At 59.9% G+C, this 20,941-nt stretch overlaps 1 protein-coding gene across 2 annotated transcripts in view; it reads left to right on the top strand.

Annotated features, from left to right (window-relative positions):
- The window catches only part of SMYD1 (SET and MYND domain containing 1), a 35,096-nt gene extending 14,155 nt beyond the window's left edge, over nt 1-20,941 (top strand). The window contains exons 2-10 of one of the 2 annotated variants that reach the window (XM_079111269.1): nt 4,317-4,493; nt 6,067-6,280; nt 7,330-7,460; nt 8,893-8,931; nt 12,420-12,609; nt 16,401-16,493; nt 18,323-18,486; nt 19,198-19,366; nt 20,526-20,941. In XM_079111269.1, the coding sequence (XP_078967395.1) occupies nt 4,317-4,493; nt 6,067-6,280; nt 7,330-7,460; nt 8,893-8,931; nt 12,420-12,609; nt 16,401-16,493; nt 18,323-18,486; nt 19,198-19,366; nt 20,526-20,684 (1,336 nt within the window). In that variant the 3' untranslated portion in view covers nt 20,685-20,941. The remainder of the gene's footprint in view (nt 1-4,316; nt 4,494-6,066; nt 6,281-7,329; nt 7,461-8,892; nt 8,932-12,419; nt 12,610-16,400; nt 16,494-18,322; nt 18,487-19,197; nt 19,367-20,525) is intronic. The other variant, XM_079111270.1, reaches the window with a different exon arrangement.

Here is a 20,941-nt window from a genome sequence, read left to right as displayed (position 1 = left end):
CTGTGGCCAGATCCTGTGTCAGCTCCAGGCTTGGGGATTCCACCCTGTGGCCAGGTCCTGTGTCAGCTCCAGGCTTGGGGATTCCACCCTGTGGCCAGGTCCTGTGTCAGCTCCAGGCTTGGGGATTCCACCCTGTGGCTAGGGTCCTGTGTCAGCTCCAGGCTTGGGGATTCCACTCCGTGGCCAGGGTCCTGTGTCAGCTCCAGGCTTGGGGATTCCACCTTGTGGCCAGGTCCTGTGTCAGCTCCAGGCTTGGGGATTCCACCCTGTGGCCAGGGTCCTGTGTCAGCTCCAGGCTTGGGGATTCCACCTTGTGGCCAGGTCCTGTGTCAGCTCCAGGCTTGGGGATTCCACCCTGTGGCCAGGGTCCTGTGTCAGCTCCAGGCTTGGGGATTCCACCTTGTGGCCAGGGTCCTGTGTCAGCTCCGGGCTTGGGGATTCCACCCTGTGGCCAGGTCCTGTGTCAGCTCCAGGCTTGGGGATTCCACCCTGTGGCCAGGGTCCTGTGTCAGCTCCAGGCTTGGGGATTCCACCTTGTGGCCAGGTCCCGTGTCAGCTCCAGGTTTGGGGATTCCACTCTGTGGCCAGGGTCCTGTGTCAGCTCCAGGCTTGGGGATTCCACCCTGTGGCCAGGTCCTGTGTCAGCTCCGGGCTTGGGGATTCCACTCCGTGGCTAGGGTCCTGTGTCAGCTCCAGGCTTGGGGATTCCACCTTGTGGCCAGGTCCTGTGTCAGCTCCAGGCTTGGGGATTCCACCTTGTGGCCAGGTCCTGTGTCAGCTCCAGGCTTGGGGATTCCACCTTGTGGCCAGGTCCTGTGTCAGCTCCGGGCTTGGGGATTCCACTCCGTGGCCAGGGTCCTGTGTCAGCTCCAGGCTTGGGGATTCCACCTTGTGGCCAGGTCCTGGGTCAGCTCCAGGCTTGGGGATTCCACCCTGTGGCCAGGTCCTGTGTCAGCTCCAGGCTTGGGGACTCCACCCTGTGGCCAGGTCCTGTGTCAGCTCCAGGCTTGGGGATTCCACCCTGTGGCCAGGTCCTGTGTCAGCTCCAGGCTTGGGGATTCCACTCCGTGGCCAGGGTCCTGTGTCAGCTCCAGGCTTGGGGATTCCACCTTGTGGCCAGGTCCTGTGTCAGCTCCAGGCTTGGGGACTCCACCCTGTGGCCAGGTCCCGTGTCAGCTCCAGGGCTTGGGGATTCCACCCTGTGGCCAGGTCCTGTGTCAGCTCCAGGGCTTGGGGATCCCATCCGTGGCCAGGTCCCGTGTCAGCTCCAGGGCTTGGGGATCCCATCCGTGGCAGGGTCCTGGGTCAGCTCCATGTGCTCTGATCTGCTGGGCACGCAGGCAGACGGCCTCCACCCCAGCATACCCTCTGTGGCTTAGCGACAGAGGGCGTGGATTCTGTGCCATTCTAAGCATGCTGGGGCAATTCTACTCCTTCTGTGTCACTGGGAAGGCTCATGGGGACGCAGTGTCAGCGTAAGGAAGACACTGTCATGGGGTAACCTTGAATCTTCCCTCGAGGTAAATAAGCCCTGACTTTCCACGCCCTGGAGTACTGAGGGTCATTAACAGATGACCAGCAACACACCTCCATGGGTCAGAGCGGTGGGCTGAGTCTGCCGTCCCGAGGCTGGAGATTCCTGCGCTTTGGGGAGCCTGGGTCCTCCCCGCGGCAGATGCCCGTCAGTGCCCTCTGTTGGCGCAGCGTGTGTCTCCCCCTTCCTGATGCCACTGTGGGGCCCCTGGGCCTGGCCCTGGGCTAGACCCCGAATCTGACCCCTAGCAAAGTTCCCTGGACCTTGCTCGATGGCATGGCCATGCCCACCTTCCTCTGCAGGGAACGTCAGAGGCCACCAGAGTGGAGGGAGGATTCCAGAAGCAGGTTGTGCAGTGTCCTGCGAAGGCGCTACAAGTCTTTCCCTCGTAGCAGGGAATCTGGGGAGGCGTGGTGGCCGAGTTCCCATTCTTAAGACCGACCCCAGCAGGCTTGCCTGAGGGGCAAGGACCCAGTGAGCCACCTGAGGAGGCCTGTGGCCGTTTCAGCAGAGGGAGGTTCAGGCTGAATGACTGCTAGACTGGCCCCTGATGGACGGTCCTTTCCTCCTCGGGAACTAGAAGATTCGTGGTCGTGGGGACACAGGATTTCTCACTGGGTCTGTGGAGCTCCTTCCCACTCAAGACGCCCCCAAATGCGCATTTCCTCATCATTTTGAGATCCCAGTGTAGACCACCAACTCCAACCCGAGAGTCCACATCTGCTGCCTACCATCATGGGAGAAGAGGGACCAGAGGAGGGTCCCGGGGGTCTCAGAGAGGGGGGACCCCACCCCGGAGTGGCTGGGTCCTAGACGCACGCCAGGGAAAAGTAGTCCAGCCCATCAGGAAGGCGGGATCCACTTAGGAGGGTGGGGGCACACGCTCAGGGGCAAGCGGGGCGTCCCTAGAGCGAGGGGCGCCTTGGGGGCTCCCGGCTCCTCCGCTAGAGGAAACACGGTGGGGGGTGTGGGCAGCTGGGTGGGCATGGGTCTCCTTGGTGCTCAGCAGACGACACTGGGGTGTGCCCAGGGTGCAGACTTTCCAAGGCATCCCTCTCTCTTAGCGGGGTCTCTTTATTGAAGGGGATGATTTATAGTGTTCACGGTGCTTGTCACAAGTGAGCACCTTATGGTCAACCTCAGGGTTTACAGACTTCCCAAAATGTGGGTGTGACAGGCCTGGAGAGAGGCGGCCGCAGGGGGACAGGGGACAGGCCTAGGCCTGGAGAGAGGTGGCCACAAGGGGACAGGGGGACAGGCCTGGAGAGAGGCGGCCACAGGGGGACAGGGGGACAGGCCTGGAGAGAGGCAGCCACAGGGGGACAGGGGGACAGGCCTGGAGAGAGGCCTCCCTGCCCCCTTGCCTCCTGGAGTCTCCATCAACTGCCCGGGAGTATGCCCTGCCCACGCTGAGCCTGTCCACAGGGGCCCCAGGGGCTCCAGGGCTGCATGCTCCCTGCTGCATGCAGGAAGGTGCCGTTGGGACCCGAGACCCTGGGCATCACACCAGGGCTGCTCACCAGGCATCAGGCATGTCCCACGCGGGTTCTGTGTGGCCTGCGTCCTTCTCTGTTGATGACGGGGCCACAGGGGCAGGAGGCTTTGCAGGGAGCTGAGGCTGGAGGCTGGAGGCTGGGTGGGAAGACTCCTTTGCGCACTCTGCCCTCCCCTCTCCTGGGCCCAGCTGCCATCTTTGTGCCTCGGGCTCTTCCCGGTGCCTGGCAGCCCAGGTACCGAGTTCAAGGAGGGATGCGCCACATCGGCCGGGGGGCCTGTACTGCTGCGTGCGTGTGCGCGTGTGCCACCAGCGGCCCGCTCTCTGTGGTCCTGTGCTGCAGAGGGCAGGGTGCCTCCCACCAGGGCCGCATGAGATGCTTGCTGCCGGGCTGCCGGGCTCGGAGGGACCTCGGGAAGCTCAGGCCTCCTTCTTTTTTGGTCCTGGGGATTGAACTTGGGCACTTGGCCCAGCCCTATTTGGTATTTTATCTAGAGACAGGGTCTCACTGAGTTGCTTAGCGCCTCGATTTTGCTGAGGCTGGCTTTGAACTCATGATCCTCCTGCCTCAGCCTCCCAAGCAACTGGGATCACAGGTGTGCACCCCTGCACCCAGCAAGGCCCCTCGCTCTGAAAAGAGGGAATCTGAAGGTCAGAGTGATAAGGACAGCCCTCCCAGCCAGTTCCTGAGCCCAGGTGGCTCCCGGCCAGCACAGGCCTGCCCTGTGCCCTGATGTGGGTGGGTTTGTTTGAGTGCGCGCCCAGGCTTCCGCGCAGGTGTGACCCCACCCTTGGGGAGGCGAAGGTGGGACAGATGCCGGTGGCGCCGGTGGGGCCCGTGGGGGATTTGAGCCAGGGCGGTGGGTCCCCAGGCAGCAGCTCCTGAGATGAAGTGGTGGCTTTGCAGGACCAGGAAGGGCGCTGATACCGCGAGGACCCTCTGTGTCTCTCAGTGGTGCCCCCTGTGCTGCCGTGCCCAGGGCCACCGAGAGGCGCGGCGCTCGCCTGTAATTCCAGCAGTTTAGAAGGTCGAGGCGCGAGGATCCCAATATGGAGGCCAACCTGCCTCAGAATGCAGAAGTAGAAAGCGCTGGGATGCAGCTCAGGGGCAGAGCACCCTGGCTCATCCCCGACCAAAACCGAACCAGACCAGGCCAAAGCAAAGCCCCCAGGGGAGCCCGCACCCCGACCCCAGCCGCGAGCGGGCGAGGCCTTTCCCGGGCCCCTCCGGCCTGGCCGTGCGCTGCCGCTGCGGCGACAGCCACCCTGACGCTGTGCGCCCTGCAGCCTGGTGAACTTCGTGTGCCACACCTGCTTCAAGCGGCAGGAGAAGCTGCATCGCTGCGGCCAGTGCAAGTTCGCCCACTACTGCGACCGCACCTGCCAGAGGGACGCCTGGCTGAACCACAAGAGCGAGTGCTCGGCCATCAAGAGGCACGGGAAGGCGCCCAACGAGAACATCAGGTAGGGCCCGGCCAGGCCCGGTGTCCAGGGAGGGGCCCGCTCTCTCCTGCCATTCACCCCACCCAGGGCCCAGAGGGAGACCCGCGTGTCCACTGCAGGCCCAGCTGGGCAGGCGGGTCCGAGGTGAGTGTTCAGGCTCAGCTCCATGGACATCGAGGTTTCTGGCTTCTCTAGAAGCAGCGCCTGAAGCTGAGACCTGACAGGAGGCTGGGCGAAGCAGCCGCCGCCGTCCTTTACAGTGGTTCCCGGTCACCTGCTGCGCCCGGGGCCCTGCTCGGCTCTGTGCGCGCCTCACACCTGCTCAGCGCTCTGTGGCCTCCCTGGCGGCACGGCCAGAACCCTGGGGCCACCACGGGAGCCCCGCTGGACCCCGGCGTCCTGGGGGCCCTGCTGGCAGGGCCTGGTGCCAGGCGGGGGCGCAGAGGAGGTGGCAGCTCGGGGAGCACGGGCCCTGCGTGTGGGTGTGAGGTTGGGCCGGCGTCACCCGCCTCCGGGAAGAGCGGGGCAGCGGCCGTGAGCCTCATGGTCCATGCCCCTTCCCGGGGCCCTGCAGGGTGGGAGCCACCCGTCCTGTCCCCACAGCACTGTCCACTGAGTTGAAATCTGCCACCACTGGCCCCTCTTTGCTGGGCCTGTGTCCCTCCCCCAGGTCTTAGAGGCCAGAGACCCTTCCCAGGCCCCTGCTGAGCCAGTTTCCCAGGGCTCCTGGGACTCCTCAGCGGCGCCTGGCCCCGCAGGGGTCTCTGCAGAGCTCACTTAACCCCGACGCGTTGCCCTCCGCCTGTGGACCCCTGTGGGCGGGGGTCTCTCCTCAGGGCAGAGTCTGCCCTGCCATCAGCCCGTCCCAGGCACCTGTACGGCATGTAGGCGGGGGTGGCAGAGATGCCACAGCGTCCCTGGGTCACAGGCTCCTTCTGTGGGGTGGGCCGCCTAATGCACCCTTCGGTCCCTCTCGAAGCCCTGTGCCCTCCAGGGCCCCTCTGGAGGTCTGGCAGACCATCATCCCTTCTGCACAGACCACTGGATGGGTTCAGAGAGGTCAAGCAACTTCCCCGATGTCCCACAGTAAAACACGGAAACAGAGTCAGTCCGGCTCATTAGGCGACCTACTCAGGGCTCATCCAGAAGGCCCCCTGTTCCCTCTCGGGGTCCAAAGGCCTGGTGACCTGGCCCCGCGGCCTCTGCAGCCTTGCTCTCCACTCCTTGCTGCCCCAGCTGCGGCCACTGGGCCTTCCTGCTCTTCTGCACCTGCCCTGCACCTGCCTTCTTCAGGGCCGCACTTGCTCTCTCCCCTGCCTCAGCTGGCTTCTGTCTCTTCCGGACCTCCTTGCTCTGGGGCACCTCCGAATGGCCTTGGCTGCCCTGGCCCAGGCCCTCTAGGGCCAAGCGTTTAGCAGCGTTTAATGACCTGGTCAGCTCATGTCCCCATGCTGCGGAAGCTCCATGATGGAAGGTCCCTCTGTCCCGTTCACGCCAGGCCCAGGGTCGTGTGTCCCCACAGTAGCCGAGGGAACGTGTGAGGGAACGTGTGCTGGGCCGAGCCCGGCGGCGGCTGACGCTGCCCTCCCCGCAGGCTGGCGGCCCGCGTCCTGTGGCGGGTGGAGAGAGAGGGCACTGGGCTCACCGAGGGCTGCCTGGTGTCGGTGGACGACCTGCAGAGCCACGTGGAGCACTTTGGGGAGGAGGAGCAGAAGGAGCTGCGGGCAGACGTGGACGCGTTCCTGCAGTACTGGCCGCCGCAGAGCCAGCAGTTCAGCATGCAGTACATCTCCCACATCTTCGGAGTGGTACGGCTTCGGGCGGGTGGGGGCGGGCCGGCCACCCAGGGCGCCGGGCCCTGGTGAGGGGGCCCCCGGCCTGGCCAGGGGCTCTGCTCCCATCCCAAGGCCCAGGTAGCCTGAGGCGGGGAGCCCCTCTCACCAGCAGCAGGAGCACCTCCTACCCGCCCTCTGGGGGCCCAGGGACAGGCCTCTAAAGAGCCCATGTAAAGCCAGAGACCCTAGAGTGCGAGTTCTCATAAAGGAGGGTTAGGAACTGTCCAACCTAGAAGTTTCCGGAAGGTGCTGGTGCAGAGGCAGGAGGGGAGACCAAGAGGCTGAGGAGGACGGAGGCTGTAGGTGCAGACCTGGCCCTGCTCTCGCTGGCTTCGCTCACTCTGAGACGGTCCTGCCCGGCTGCCCCTGATCCCCCTGCACACTGCGTTTACCATCTCTGGACAGCAGACTGGACCGCAGACTGGACGGCAGCTTATTTTCCTGCTTATCAGCACTTTCTGAATTTTCTCCTGTCTGCACTGAAGACAAAGACCTGGTCCCCATCCCCCCTGCCCAGGGTCACTTTGGGAATCAAGCCCTTCCCCTCCCCAGGCCTGTAGGGCAGGACTGAGGAGAGCTGCGGCAGCCGGCCGGCGAGCGGCGAGGGGAAGGTGGGCTTCCGGAGGGAGCAGCAGAGCTGCGGAGGCCATCAGGGTCCAGGAGTGGAGGCCGGGCCTCCTGGATCAGGAGCTCCTGGTGGGCCGTGTCTCTTACGAGGTCTGGTGGTCAGGATGAGGAGGGGTCCCTGTAATAACAACAGCAAGATCATGCTTGGCATCCCTCCAGCCCTGACCATGCAGATAGGGCAGCATTTATTTTAAGGATCGGCTCATGCAACTCACGTCCATGCTGGACGGCTTGGCAAGCTCGGGCTCTGGATGGTCTGGCCCTGTGGGTCCTGTGGAGTGAGGCGGAGTGGAGGAGGCCCTGGGCGGGGCTCTGGGCCTGGCTCCCACAGCAGCTGGGCTGGCGCTGCCCCGGTGGGTGGCCACTGACCTGCCCTTGGTCTCTTCCTCTGGTAGATCAACTGCAATGGGTTCACGCTCAGTGACCAGAGAGGCCTGCAGGCAGTGGGCGTGGGCATCTTCCCCAACCTGGGCCTGGTGAATCACGACTGCTGGCCCAACTGCACCGTCATCTTCAACAACGGCAAGTGAGTCGGGGACGGGCTCGGGGCCTCCAGCGTCACCTCACCAGGGCGGCCTGTTGGCCTGGCTGGGGTGGAAGGTGATGTGCACGAGTCAGATGACGGGCTGGGAGGGTAGTGAGGAGGGGCAGGGAAGGCCACGGTCAGGTCCTGCTGGGTGAGCCTCTAGCCTCTGTTCTAAAATGCGAAGCTGGAGTGGCCTCCCAGAGGCCATGCGGAACACAGGCCAGGAGAGGCTGGTGGGACCACACCCTACCCGTGGCCCGTCAGGAGTGTGCAGGACATTTGAAGGGCTGACCCAGGGATGCAGGGCCAGGAGCAGAGGCCAGGCAAAGGAGTTCAACCCTGCGCCCTGGGAAGGCACAGACGGGACATGGGCAAAGGTGGGTCTTGGGGTGGGGAACAAATGGAGACGACCTGCCAGTGAGGTGAGCCCGGCCTCCGGACCTGGGGGAGGCTCCCCGAGCCTGCGCCTGCTCTAAGGGGGAGCTCTCCTTACAGGTGCAAGCCACTCTGAGCCTTCAACATCAGGCAGGTTTCCCCAGTAATGTCCCAGAGGCCAGAGACAGTGGTTTTGGGTCCCGGCTGAGAGCTGGGCCTCGCCATCCATGTGACAAGGACTCTGACTTCCTTCTTCCTGCCCGTTTCTGACATCAGTTTCTAAAGCAATTGAGAAAGACCTCAAGAGGAGTTTATTTTGGGCCCCAATGATAATATTTTCCCAGCATCTGTATTTGTCCTCTAAGCCCCTTGGGGTCACTGTGTGCACCTCCTGGAAGCTCCTGAGAGGGCTGGTTGTCCAGGCTGGGCTGGCTGGCTAGGAGATCTCATTCAGCCATGTGCGGGGCCGGCTCTCCAGGTGGCCCTTCCGTAAGCCTGGTGACCCGGGCCCCGCCTGTCACTGTGCAATGGCCAAGGAGCCTGGAACCTTCCTCAGTCTTCTCTGGCTTCTGCTCTGGCTTCCCTGCATCTACTAATTTCGAGCAGCCCTGTGTGTCTGGGCTTCTTGGCTTCTGTGTAAGGGAGGACGACTTTGCATTCCCTGCCTGGCCACCCGTCACTGTGGAGAGACCTGGGCCTGGAGTTGGGCCCCGATTCCGACTCCCACCAGGCTTACCCAGTGCCCACGTGAGTGCACCGGTCTCCAGGGTGTTCACACCCCACCGTGGTTTAGCACTGAACTTCAAGTGCATTCTCAGGACTCTCGCCAGGGTGCGGGTGAGATGCCGACCCTGGGGAGGCAGGCAAGCTGTCAGGGCTTCCACGCCCAGAACTCCTCACTCCAAATCCAGTGCCCTATCCCCCGGGCCAGCCGCGTCTTGCCATGGAACCGGCTGGAAGGGCTAGGACCCAGGCTGCTCGGACTGTGGGTGTCCTTGCCAGCTGGCAGGCCAGCTAGTGGTACTGACTTGCTTTTGGTGTCTGTTTTGTCTTTCAGCCATGAGGCAGTGAAATCCATGTTTCACACCCAGATGAGGTGGGTCAGTCCTTCCAGCAACCCGCTCCTCTGACCCATCTGCCTCCCTTGCCTGGTGTGCTGGGACCACCCACCCAAGACTCCGTGGCTGCTGTCCACCCTGTGTCCTCCGCACGCCAGGGCCCAGCCTCCCTGCATGGCGCGTTTTTAGTGCATCTGAACTAAAATGGCTGCTCAGCCACCCTCTTCCTCTCTCTCTGCTCACTTCTCTCTCTCCCAGCCCAAAGCATGAGTCCTTCAGCCCACATCTTAGCTCAGACCTCCATCACCCCTACACCCTGCTCACCGTGCACAGGCCTGTGGACATCACTGACCCGCAGAAGGACCTGGTTTTCTTATTACCCCCAACTTCTCACCCAGACTGGTTTCTGAAAATAGCACCTACAACTGGGACATCCTCAGTCGATATTTATTCATAGTATTCTGTTTATAGTTTCTGGCCAACTCTGAATTCACAGTTTAGGTTAAATTTGCTTCTGCTTTTTCTTAATGATGATCAAATGACCCTGGAGGGGTCTCTGGCTCAGGCTGAAGTGGTCTTCGGGAATTTGTGCTTTGGGAACGAGAGCAGAGTGGTTTGTGCACCTGTGTCTCTGCTGCTGGGCACGGCATGGGACTCCAGATGAGTCACCATCTCCTGGCTTTGGTTCCATGTCAGGGGAGCAAAGGTCAGGAGGAGGGCGTCTCTGGGGACCTCCCTGTCCTAAGTCTCTGTGCCTCTGGCTCTGGCTCTGTTCCTAAGCTCTGCAAGAAACACTAAATAAGTTGCCAGCAGCCAGCTGGATGACGGAACGGCAGCGTGCTGGAGGTACAGGGGCCAGGTCAAGGCGGGCAGTGACGGGTGCAGGGCAGCTGGCTGCAGGAAGAGAAGCCTGCAACCCTCGGCTCCTGCGTCTTCCTCAGCGCTTATTTCAATTCCCATTTGCCCCCAGCGCCCAATTCCAAGTCCCCTGCTTGTGATGACCTGGCTCAAAGCAGAGTGTGCCCTACCAACGTTCTGTGGTTCACTGTCAGGCCCACGGTCGCCAGGCCAGGTGGCCCATGCAGTGCCTCATCACACAATGGCTGGGTGTGAGATGATCTCACCCTCAAGGCCAGGCCTGTGCTCTGGGCACACTGAAGGCCGGCCGGCCGGGCTGCGGTGCTGGGCAGGTTGGGGGATGGACGGCATTCTTCTGAGGGTCTGGACGTTTTATTACCTGCATGCTCCTCCGTGGGGGCAAGCCTGCCTGTGCTTTTGCCTCTCAATATTTTCACGTTACCGTGGGTTCATTTGGATGTGACCCCGGAAGTCAAGGTGCATCTGTGACATCAGACAGGGTGGAACATATGTGTGGTTTTGGAATTTAAGTGATACAAAATTAATTTGTTTTTGAAAATTCTTAAATACTGATCAAACCAGCTGCTGGGTCGCTGTTGGATTATGACATGCCACCACAGTGAGCTGCCTCTGAAAGGACTGGTGTGAGCAGAGTGGCTTCCTCATCCACGGGCAGAACACCAGTGATCTGCCGCCACCAGCGCGAACAAACTCTCGGGTCCCGCAAGGGGGACGGGGGATTGGAAAGCAAGGACTGGCAGACACAGGCCTTGAAGGTGGCGCTGGGAGCAGGTGGCGCCTGCTCTCTGATGGAGACGCGGGTCTTTGTTCACGCCTGTCTCACCAGGTTGAAGACGGTGCAGGCCTCGTTCTCCGTGCCAGGAAGCTGCAGAACCAGGACACCTGTGCAGCTTTCCCGCAGTTGCAAAGTGCAGTGTTAGGAGCTGGTGTGGCTCTCAGGAAAGCCACAGTTCACAGTCACTGCGAGGCGGCAGGAGCCCGGGAAGCGGAGCTGGGGAGTCCCTTCCTTCCCGGAGCTGCGAGCCCGAGCTCAAGGTCGGCGCTAGCAGGACTCCTGCACAGCCTCCTCCTGCAGGGGACTGCCAGCAGCTGAGCCTCCTGTGCCCTTGCACAGAACATCCCCAGGCACCCGTCCTGCCGCAGCATGGAGAGCCCTGTCCCAGTCACTGCTCTCCCCTACTCTGTCTCCGCTCTCCACAGCGATCCACCCTACACGCTGGCCCTGGATGGCTCACTTAGGACACCTTGCCCAGCAAAGGAGTCCTAAAAAGCCAGGGTGGTGAGGCATCTCGTTTCCCAGGCAACTGCGCTGGCCGCAAGGCAGCCTCACGTGAGCCGGTACCCAGTGGCAGCACCAGGGCACCAGTTCTAGTCTCAGCTCTGCCACCCTGTGCTGTGGGACCTGGGAGGAGGACACTTGCTCTCTTGGTCAGCTGCAGAGAGGCCCTGCAGCTCGGGCAGGCCAGGGCTATCAGCAGAGCTGTGAGCGCAGCCACCCGCCTTCCGCCCACCCGCCTTCGTCACTGCCAGGAACCGGGCTGGGGAGAAAGGAAAGAAGGAAGAGGAGGCGCGCGGGTCCAGGCTCTTCCAGGCTCCCGTCAGCTGTTCACGACAGCAGAGTCCACTCTGGGGGAGTTTCTGCCTTCAGTGGTGACCTCAGGTGCCAGACGGGCATGTATCTGCCACTCTCCTTGGAAGACAGGGAAGGGGCTGCTTTGCCAGAGCCCTTGGGGTGCTGGAGTCCCGTCCTGCCTGTCACGCAGCGTCTGACGCCTTTCTGGGTGGTGAGGATGTGGGCACCTCTGCAGTCCCGTCCCCAGCCCTCTGCATCCTGCCCTTACTTTCTGGACGATGGTTTCCTGCTGGGCCATGAGGCCCACTTGGGATCCAGCTCGCTCAGCTGGGGCCAGTTCTGCAGAGGGCTTTTTCCTCGAGCGCCTTCCTTCCGTACTGTTGCTCAGGAGGTGGGTCGCGCTGTGGGTGTTTCCCAGGCTGGAGGGAAATTCCAAATCCACCTACCATTGCAACCACCTTCGACCAACACGCCACGTGTCCCAGTAAACGCTGAAGCCAGCAATGAGCAGGCGGCAGACCTGGCCTTTGTTCCTCTGCCTCCAGTGACCACAGTGGGTATAAGTCCCCATGCGATGTAGGCCCGCACCCCTGGACCAAGGTTGAAGGTCCTGGGCCTTATTTAGACACAGAGTGGCAGGTTGTGGTAGCGGAATGCATTTGTTTTTAAGAGAGTGTCTCCAAATTAGCCAGAAATCATTTCGGGGTCTTTTCTTCCTTGGGGTTTTGTCGTATTCTTTCTGCCTTCCCTCGTCACAGACAACCAGTAGCTAAGCGTGCACGGTGACTGAGAAATGCCAGCTGTGCCTGGTTTCCTGACCCAGCCCCGCCTTCTGGGCCTACGGGAGCTTACTCCAGAGCAGTCGACTGAGCAGAGCAGACTGGCCGTTAGAGCATCGAGTGGCCTGACTGCCGTGCGCCAGGCACCCTTCCCTTCCTGGAGGGGACGGGAGCTTTCTCAGGGTGCTCGTGGAAGTTGCCGTCGCCAGGACTCGACCCCGTGAAGCCGAGCAGAGCACAGTCCTGTTCTGGTGGCCTGGGTTCTCCTGACTCCTCTCCTTCCATCCTGCTCTAGGATTGAGCTCCGGGCCCTGGGCAAGATCTCGGAAGGAGAGGAGCTGACGGTGTCCTACATCGACTTCCTCAATGTCAGCGAGGAGCGCAGGAGGCAGCTGAAGAGGCAGTACTACTTTGACTGCACCTGTGACCACTGCCAGAAAGGGCTGAAGGACGACCTCTTCCTGGGGGTGAAGGAGGACCCCAAGGTACAGCAGCCTGCTGCTGGGCGCAGGCCAGGCGACCTCACAGCCAGGCCCAGCCCACAGCCCTTGGGGAGGTGGCAGGCATGGTAGGAACCAGCTGGTGTCCTGACCGGTGTTTGAGGAGGAGTCGCTCAGTCTTCCCATCTGCAAAATGGGAATGAAGGTTGCTTTGCCGACCAACCAAGATGCTGTAGGTAAAGGGAGCAGCCCAGAGGCCCTCAGCACGTTCCGGTTCCACCCTCTGCTCCTGTATGGCCAATAAATCCGAGCCGTTCAGATACGGAGGTCTGATGGGCAAGGAGATTTGGTACTGAGTAATCCCAGAGGGATCCCTAGTCTCATGGGATGGACAGCATGCAGATGGGGCAGGCTCGCGGAGGGCTCGGGAGCTCAGCCGAAGCGGGAGAGGGCCAGGCGCCAGGTGTCTGAGGAGCTGGGTGAAGCCACAAGCCGAGAGTGACAGTGAGGTTGTATGGATCTGTGGTCAAGGGGCTGGGAGCTGAGTCCCAGAGGGGAAAGTGTCGTGTCAGGAGGGGTCCCTGAAGGGCCTGTCCCAAGGTCTCAAACGGACCCAACAACGAAGAAGGAAATCCACCACAGCACTGTCGGCAACCGTAGGTATCGAATAAAACCCAGTCGGCCACAGACAGAAAGGTTCCCTGAGGAACGAGGAGACATTCAGGTGTGGACAGGAGTGAGCTGTTTGTTGAGGGAGAGAATCAGGGCCGGGCAGTGCTGTGCATGCCAGTCTTCAGGAAGTGTGCTGACAGACTGGTCCTTAAACCAGAGGAATGGGTCTTACCGCTCCGAAAGCAAGGGGTCCACATCCGACTGTGGATGGGGTGGGTTCCTCCGTGGGCTGAGGGGGGTTCCAGATCTTTCTCCTGGGCTTGTGGATGGCCATTTTTCATCTCTTCAGGTTGTTTTCCCTCTCTCTTTCCTTGGCATTCTTTTTATAAGGACATACTGGATTTTATATCTTTTTATCATCACATTGGATCAGGGACCCACCCTATTTCATCCAGTGTGATCTCAACTTAATGGGTTGCGTCTGCAGTGATTCTCTTTCCAACTAAGGCCACATTCTGAGGTCCTCGGGTTAGGACTTCAGTGTATGAACTTTGAACCCATCACACTGTGTACGCCTCTCTTTATAAAAATTACAAGGGACGCACACCCCCTCAGACCACGCACACCCACACACAGCAGGAACAGCCTGTCTCCACACAGGCAGAGAAGGGAGCAGTGACCAAGCGTCAGGGGTGCCCAGGGTGGACAGATGGAGAGTCACCCGTCCAGGAAGGAGTTAGGGTAGCCGGACCCCAGGATGATGTGCCCCTTGTACAACCTCCTTTCACAGAATCAGTAGTTCTGCGTCCCAGGAAATGCATGTGGGCACATGTGTGTGTGCGCGCGCAGCCTTGAGGGCGCCATGGGAGAACACGCCAGGCATCCAGCTCGCCTTGATGACATGGGGGCCCCGTGTTTTCCGAGCCAGGACTCCCTCCAGCACGAGGCTTGTTTCATAACTTGCTCCAACCACCGCTAAACTGTTTCCTTAACAGGCAGGATCCTCTTTCCTCCCTTCCAAAATCAATGCAGCACATTGTCATTTTTCTAACTCTTGATGCTCAACAGCGGCTGCAATACTCGTTAGGTGGAGCGCAGACTCTGGTTCCTTCACTGAGGATGGTCAGGTACGGGTGAAGCTGTGCCCGTGTCTTCCAGTCCAGACTGCAGAGCTGGTGTCCCTCTTGACATCGAGCATTGGTGTTTTCTGCTCTACCCTCCCTGGATTCAAAGCAAAATATTTCTGTTAGTTTTAAAAAATATCAAATTGGGTTTCTCTATTAAAATAAATAAACTCAAAATAAAAATAATGCAACCTAAATAATTAAGCAGGGGGGGAAAAAAACCAAGTATATCTGCTTAAAAGCAAGGGTGTCCTAAGCCATGAAAGAGTCCAGTGTAGTGTAGTGAGCGCATAGAAAGAGTACTGGCAAGAGAAAAGGAGGCCTGTCCAGTTCTGGGTATGGCCTGTGATGCCCGAGCTTGTGCCAGTCTCTTCCTTCTGGGCCTTAGTTTCCTCATCTGTAAAGCGGGGCATTGGACTAACTTAGTAATGGTCCTTAAGTTGAACTAACTGTTCCTGATGTCAGTGCAGTTGTTTTTTTTTCTTACAATGTGTCATCGCAGCCCAGTTAGCACCACCCAGCTCAGGACACCAAACTCAGCCCTTCCATTGCGTCAAGATCTTTCCTGGCCCTTTAACAGGAGTATATGTAAGCCTATACAGAAATCAAACCAAATGCACATGTGTGTGTGTGTGTATGTGTGTGTTTATACATTCTGAACTGGGGATGGAACCCAGAGTCTCCTAAGTGCCTTACCCCCAGCTTCATCCCCAGCCCTTTGGAGTTTATGTTGAGACCGGACTTGCTAAGTTGCTGAAGCTGGCCTGGAACTTGCGGTCCTCCTGACTCAGCTGCCCAAATGGCCGAGATTACAAGTGTGCACCACTATGCTCAGCTCCACTGATTATTTTTTAAATGAGAAAATAACAACAAAATATACAGCATTTTCCTCCGATGTACCATTGAGTGCTCTTCATTTAGGCTCCCTAGGTTGTTCTCGTTCTCTCCACAGCCTTCGCGCTTGGTTTCCACAATTGGAACGTACCACTTCTTCAGAGTGGGGAACCTGCATCCCACTTTCTCCATCCCATGCTCATCTGGCTCCTCCCCTCTCCCCTGGCCCCTCCCCTGGCTCCCTCCCCTTCTCTCTGGCTCCACCCCTCTCTCCTGACCCCTCCCCTCTCCCCTGGCCCCTCCCCTGGCTCCCTTCCTTCTCTCTGGCCCCACCCCTCTCTCCTGACCCCGCCCCTCTCCCCTGGCCCCTCCCCTGGCTCCCTTCCTTCTCTCTGGCTCCGCCCTTCTACTTGGACCCTCCCCTCTGATCCTGCCCTCTTCACTGGCTCCTCCCCTCTTCGCTGGCTCCTCCCCTCTTCACTGGCTCCTTCCACTCCTCCTTTGGACTTTGACAAACTTGGCTTTTTTCCTTCAAAATCATGGTGTCGGGCTGGGGTTGTGGCTCAGTGGTAGAGCGCCTGCCTAGCATGTGTGAGGCCCTGGGTTCTATCCTCAGCACCACGTAAAAATAAAAAAAGGCACTGTGTCCACCTACAACTAAAACAAACACACAAAAATTTTAAAAAATTACTGCGTCCTCGCGGGATCCGGCTTCTTAATCATGGTACTTTCACGCCTCAAGTCTGACTAGGCAAATGTGGTAAGCCAAGTGAGTCCGGGTTTCACAGAGCAGCTGACAAACTCCCTCTGACCTCTGGGGATGCTGGCCCTGCGGGTCGCTGCGAGGGCTGAATGAGCGCAAGCGGGAGCTGGCGTCCCAGGAGTGGGTGTCTGGATCCGGCCGCAGGCTGGGCCCTGAACCTGGGCTGCTCTCTGCAGCCTGCGGACTTGGTGGGAGAAGTGAGGCTGGCACCTGAGTGGCCGATGCTTTGAGTGACAGATCGGAATCCAAAGGGCAGAGAGAACCCGACAGGGACCAGGCCGGGCTCTGCTCCTGGTCCAAACCCGCGGGGAGCCCGGACGGGACGGCTGGCAGGAAGGCCAAGCCAGAGGAGCGCGGGGCGCCGCTGGAGAGGCCGCAGGCATCCCGGGCGCCTTCAGACCAGGAGGGCCCTGCTCCCGCTCGGCACCCACGGCCCGCGGAGGCAGCTGCCAGCAGTGGCTTTCTCCTGGAGGGGCCTCCGACGCCGCGTCCCTCTTTTCCAGCCGTCTCCGGAAGTCGTGAAGGAGATGATACAGTTCTCCAAGGACATGCTGGAGAAAATAGACAAGGCTCGCTCCGAGGGTCTGTACCACGAGGTGAGGGGGCACTGCTCCTGGGGATGGTGGGCGGAGGCCCCTTGGAGAACCGCGGCTTTTCCCACTCTCAGACCTTCAGCCTGGTAGGGGTGTGTTCTCAGCACCCTGTGGCTCACCAGAACTGGGTGTGAGCTGAGCAGTGGCAGCTGGGCAGACGTGGGTGGGGCTGGCGGCTGGCGAGGCAGCTGGGCTCTGGAGTGGCCTCTTGCTCTGAGTAACCGGAGCACCAGTCACCACAGTTTCTAGTCTCCGCCAACCCAACATTCAACCTTGGCTCTCAAGGCGCGGGGGGACTCTCATCTGGCTGGGCACTAGTCACCTTCAAAAAGTCCTCATGTCCAGACCCTGGCTTTGAATTATCCTGGGCAGCCCAGCTCCCCCGCAAGGTGTGATCCACCCAGTCTGCAGCAGAACACAGAGACTGGGAGGAAGGTTTTCCCGAGCTCTTTGAGCCCTGGCCGGTGGGCAGGTTTGCGTGTGACTGGCAGGCACGGTGGGGATGGAGTCTCTTCATTTCCTTCCGCTCCTACCCCCTCTCCCCTCCACCTCCGCTAACTCAGTCACTGCAGGCATGGAGCCCTCCCTGGGGAGGCCAGCACAACACTCTGCCTCCCCGGAATCCAATCCGGTGGGGAGAGAGTTGGGTGATCCTTGTTGCTGTACAGTCGGGGAAACCGAGTCGAGGGCGTGAGCCAGGAGCTGGAGCAGCAGGCAGGGTGCGGTTTCCCTCCCTGGCTTCTCTCCTCCTCCTCTTTTCTTTCATACTTGGCAGAGCCAAATGCGGGTGCACCACTGCCACTCAGACTGGCTGGACCCTTACTGTGCCACGCCCCAACCCTTTGCTCCTGGGCTCTGGGAAAACCTCAGAGCACAGCTGGCTTTGAAATGGAGAAAGTCGGGGTGTCCCCATGACAGCAGTGGGGAGGAGAGGAGGGGAAGAGAACTGCACTCTGGAGACCTTTGGTCTGTAAGGTGCAGCCTCAGCCCGTGTCCGCACCAGCCCATTGGAAAGCCGCCTTCGATCCGCTGCGTTTCTCCCCAGACCTGAGGCAGCCACCGCCTGCTGGTTCTTCCAGCCTGGGGAGCCTCCTTCTCTGCCCATCCATCTTGTCCACATCTATCAGGGTCAACTTGTCCAGCCCCACTGTGCAGAAGGACCCATCAGGGGCTCCCACAAACTACATACTCCACATCTCTCTCCCAGATATTTGGTTTCAGTTAGTCTGGGGTAGAATCTTTTTTTTTTTTTTTTTTTCTTTTCTGGACATCAGCATTTTCAAAAGCTTTCCAGATATTCCAAAGCACAACCAGTGTTAAGGGTTGTGAAGATGGAGCTCAACTGCTTGGCTTGAATCTTTGATCTCAGTCCCTGTGTGACTTTGGCCAAGTACTTACCCTCTCTGTGCTTCAGTTTCTTCCTCTAGTAAGAAGGGGATTCCAGTAGTACCTATGTCATTGCACTGTTGTGAGACAAATCTGTCATCTGTATTTGCATATGTGTGCATATTTACATATGGATGTCTCTGCATGCGTGCACATGTATGCGTATACACACATACACACATACCCAGCTTGCACAGCTCTCTGCTGCCCACAGACTTTAAATGCTGCCCACTGCTGTATTATTGGTGTGTCCCCTCTTTACACTTCCCATCCCCGCATCTTAGCCAAACAGAAACATTTTGCTCTTCAGATCACAAACTCTGCTGCCCCACATCTGTCAGCAGCTTCCCCACCTTCAGAGTGAGGCCCAGTGTCCTCGGGATGCACCCCGTGTGACCGAGGGCCTGCTCGGGGCGCGGTGACGGACCGGCGGTGTCTCGCTCCAGGTGGTGAAGTTGTGCCGAGAGAGTCTGCAGAAGCAGGAGCCAGTGTTTGCCGACACCAACCTCTACACACTAAGGATGCTGAGCATCGTTTCCGAGGTCCTCTCCTACCTCCAGGCCTTCGGGGAGGCCTCCCACTACGCCAGGAGGATGGTGGATGGCTACATGTAGGTCACGTCACCGCCCTCAGACGGCTGAGAGCCTCTTCCGAGGGGGCACACAGGGCGCACATGCCACCCCACCCCCTCCTCCCCCACATCTGCCTCTGTGGTGCCCACCCGCACAAGCCCGACACCCGGGCCTTTCTATCACGGCTCTGAGCAGTAGTGACCACTCTTCACCTCTGCATCCCCTGAGCCTGTGGATTTGCATTTCTGGACAAATGAATGACTTGGAACAAAAAGGTCTGTGCTCCAGGGGAGCCGCCCACTGCCCAGCGAGCTGGGCAGAGCCCTCCCAGAGAGTGTGAGCGCAAGCTGTCCCAGAAGATGCTCAAGTTATTCCTGCCGCTTTCCTGGGAGAGGCTGGGTGCTCCCTGGGCTCCAACTCCCTGGGCTCCATCTCCCTGGGCTCCATCTCCCTGGGCTCCATCTCCCTGGGCTCTAGCTCCTTGGGCTCCATCTCCCTGGGCTCCAGTTCCTTGGGCCCAGGGCACTATCCTGGCCCCTTCCAGGGAGGACTTGGCTTGGGGACTCAGGCTGGAGTCCCAGCTCCCTCAGCTCCCTGTGTGGACTGTTTGCCAATTCTGTGCCCCTCAGCCCCCCGCCAGCTGGCCGCAGATGGCCTGACCCCTGAAGGCTCTTTCTAAGCCGCTCAGAGGTGGGCGGTTGTTGGGTGGCTGGGACGCTGTGTCATAGTTATCTTCTGTGGCCCTGCAGGAAGCTCTACCACCCCAACAATGCCCAACTGGGCATGGCCGTGATGCGGGCAGGCCTGACAAACTGGCATGCTGGTCACATCGAGGTGGGGCACGGGATGATCTGCAAAGCCTATGCCATCCTCCTGGTGACTCACGGGCCCTCCCACCCCATCACCAAGGACCTGGAGGCAAGTAGCACCTGGGGCTGGGCCTCTGGCCTTGTCTGAGCTCTCCGAGGGTGGGAGTCCTAGGCCAGGTGGACCCGGCCCTAGGGGAGTCCTGATAGCCAGCTGGACCAGAAAGGGAGGGGCTCAGAAATGCTTTATCACCCCTGGTTTCACATCCAAAAACACTGGGGCCCCGGAAGGGGGCTCTGTCTGTAGGGACCTAGGGGTTGAGGGCTGGCCTGTTGGACCTTGAGCCTGAGGCTGGACTGAGGAAGCCTTGGCCAGGGTGTGTGCACAGTCCTTTATACACGGAGCTGGAGTCCGGCTCCGGAGTCAGACTCTGGGACTGAGCCTCTGCTCTCTCCAGCTGTGTTATGCTGTGTGTCCTGTCTCCTCCTCCACAGGATGGGGGACCAGGATGGCATCGTGGTGCGGGGTCAAGGGTTAGTGCTTGAGGCAGATAGAACGAGGGTGCGATTTCCCTACTGCTGCATCCCTGTGTTTATTTGAATGACAGGACCGTCCTCAGAGGACTTGGTCCAGGGAAGCCGGTGCACCTCACGTCTGAACACCAAGTGACCTCAGTCTTGCAGGATGGCCTTGACATTAGGACTAGAGCGACCTCGTGTGGGGATGTTCTTGACCTCTCAGACCCCCAGGTCCCTCATAGATCCCTCATCTGTAAGAGAGAAATGACATGCGAGCCCCGAAAACTGATTGGAGGACCAAGTGATGAGCAGAGAGGGCAGGCGCCGGTTTCCAGTGAGACCACGTCTGTCCAGGCACATTCGGGGGACAAGGGCTTTTTCACATGTCACACAATGATCTTCCAAACCTACCATGAGGCACGAAGGGGTCTCACTCGTTTCTCGGTGACAAGATTGAGGGCTGAAGTGGTCCTGTCACTTGTCCCAGTGTACGTGTGGGACCAGGGTCCAAATCCTGGTCCCTGCTTGATGGTTCCCAAAGGCAGACAGTCTCCAGCTGAGGGAGTCCCTCCAACTGCGCCCTCAGGATCTGACTCCCTCTCCCCAACAAACCGCCAACTGCTAAGATGGGTGTGCGCGTGTCCGAGGGACAGACTTGATCTCAGGAACTGAGTCGTTTGCCTCAAGCTAGGTCAGGAGCCAGGGTGTCGGGTGCCCGTCTCCACTGGTCACCATGTCTGCGTATCCCACAGGGCATGCGGGTGCAGACGGAGATGGAGCTGCGCATGTTCCGCCAGAACGAATTCATGTACCACAAGATGCGCGAAGCTGCCCTGAACAACCAGCCCATGCAGGTCATGGCTGAGCCCAGCAACGAGCCAGCCCCCACTCTGTTCCATAAGAAGCCATGAGGACCTGGGGCGGCCCGGCCGGGGAGGGATCCTGGAGGCAGTGGGTCTTCGCGGAGGCCCTTGAGGAGCAAGCCCAGGGAGTGCTCAGCCTCGCGGCTGGGGGCGTCGTGCCCTGGGTTTGCCTCAGTGTAACACTGTCCTCCCAGCCTGACTCCGGTGGCCCTGCATTGGTGCTGGGCCCTGGCACCTAATAACGGAGCTCCCGGTGTAGGAGGGAGACCAGAGTGAACGATCCATTAAAGCGAGTGTAACCCTGA

This window comes from Sciurus vulgaris, assembly GCF_902686455.1.
Source record: "Sciurus vulgaris genome assembly, chromosome: 14".
Taxonomy (NCBI): domain Eukaryota; kingdom Metazoa; phylum Chordata; class Mammalia; order Rodentia; family Sciuridae; genus Sciurus; species Sciurus vulgaris.
Note: the sequence above shows the minus strand (reverse complement) of the source record. Positions and strands in the feature narration are given on the sequence as shown.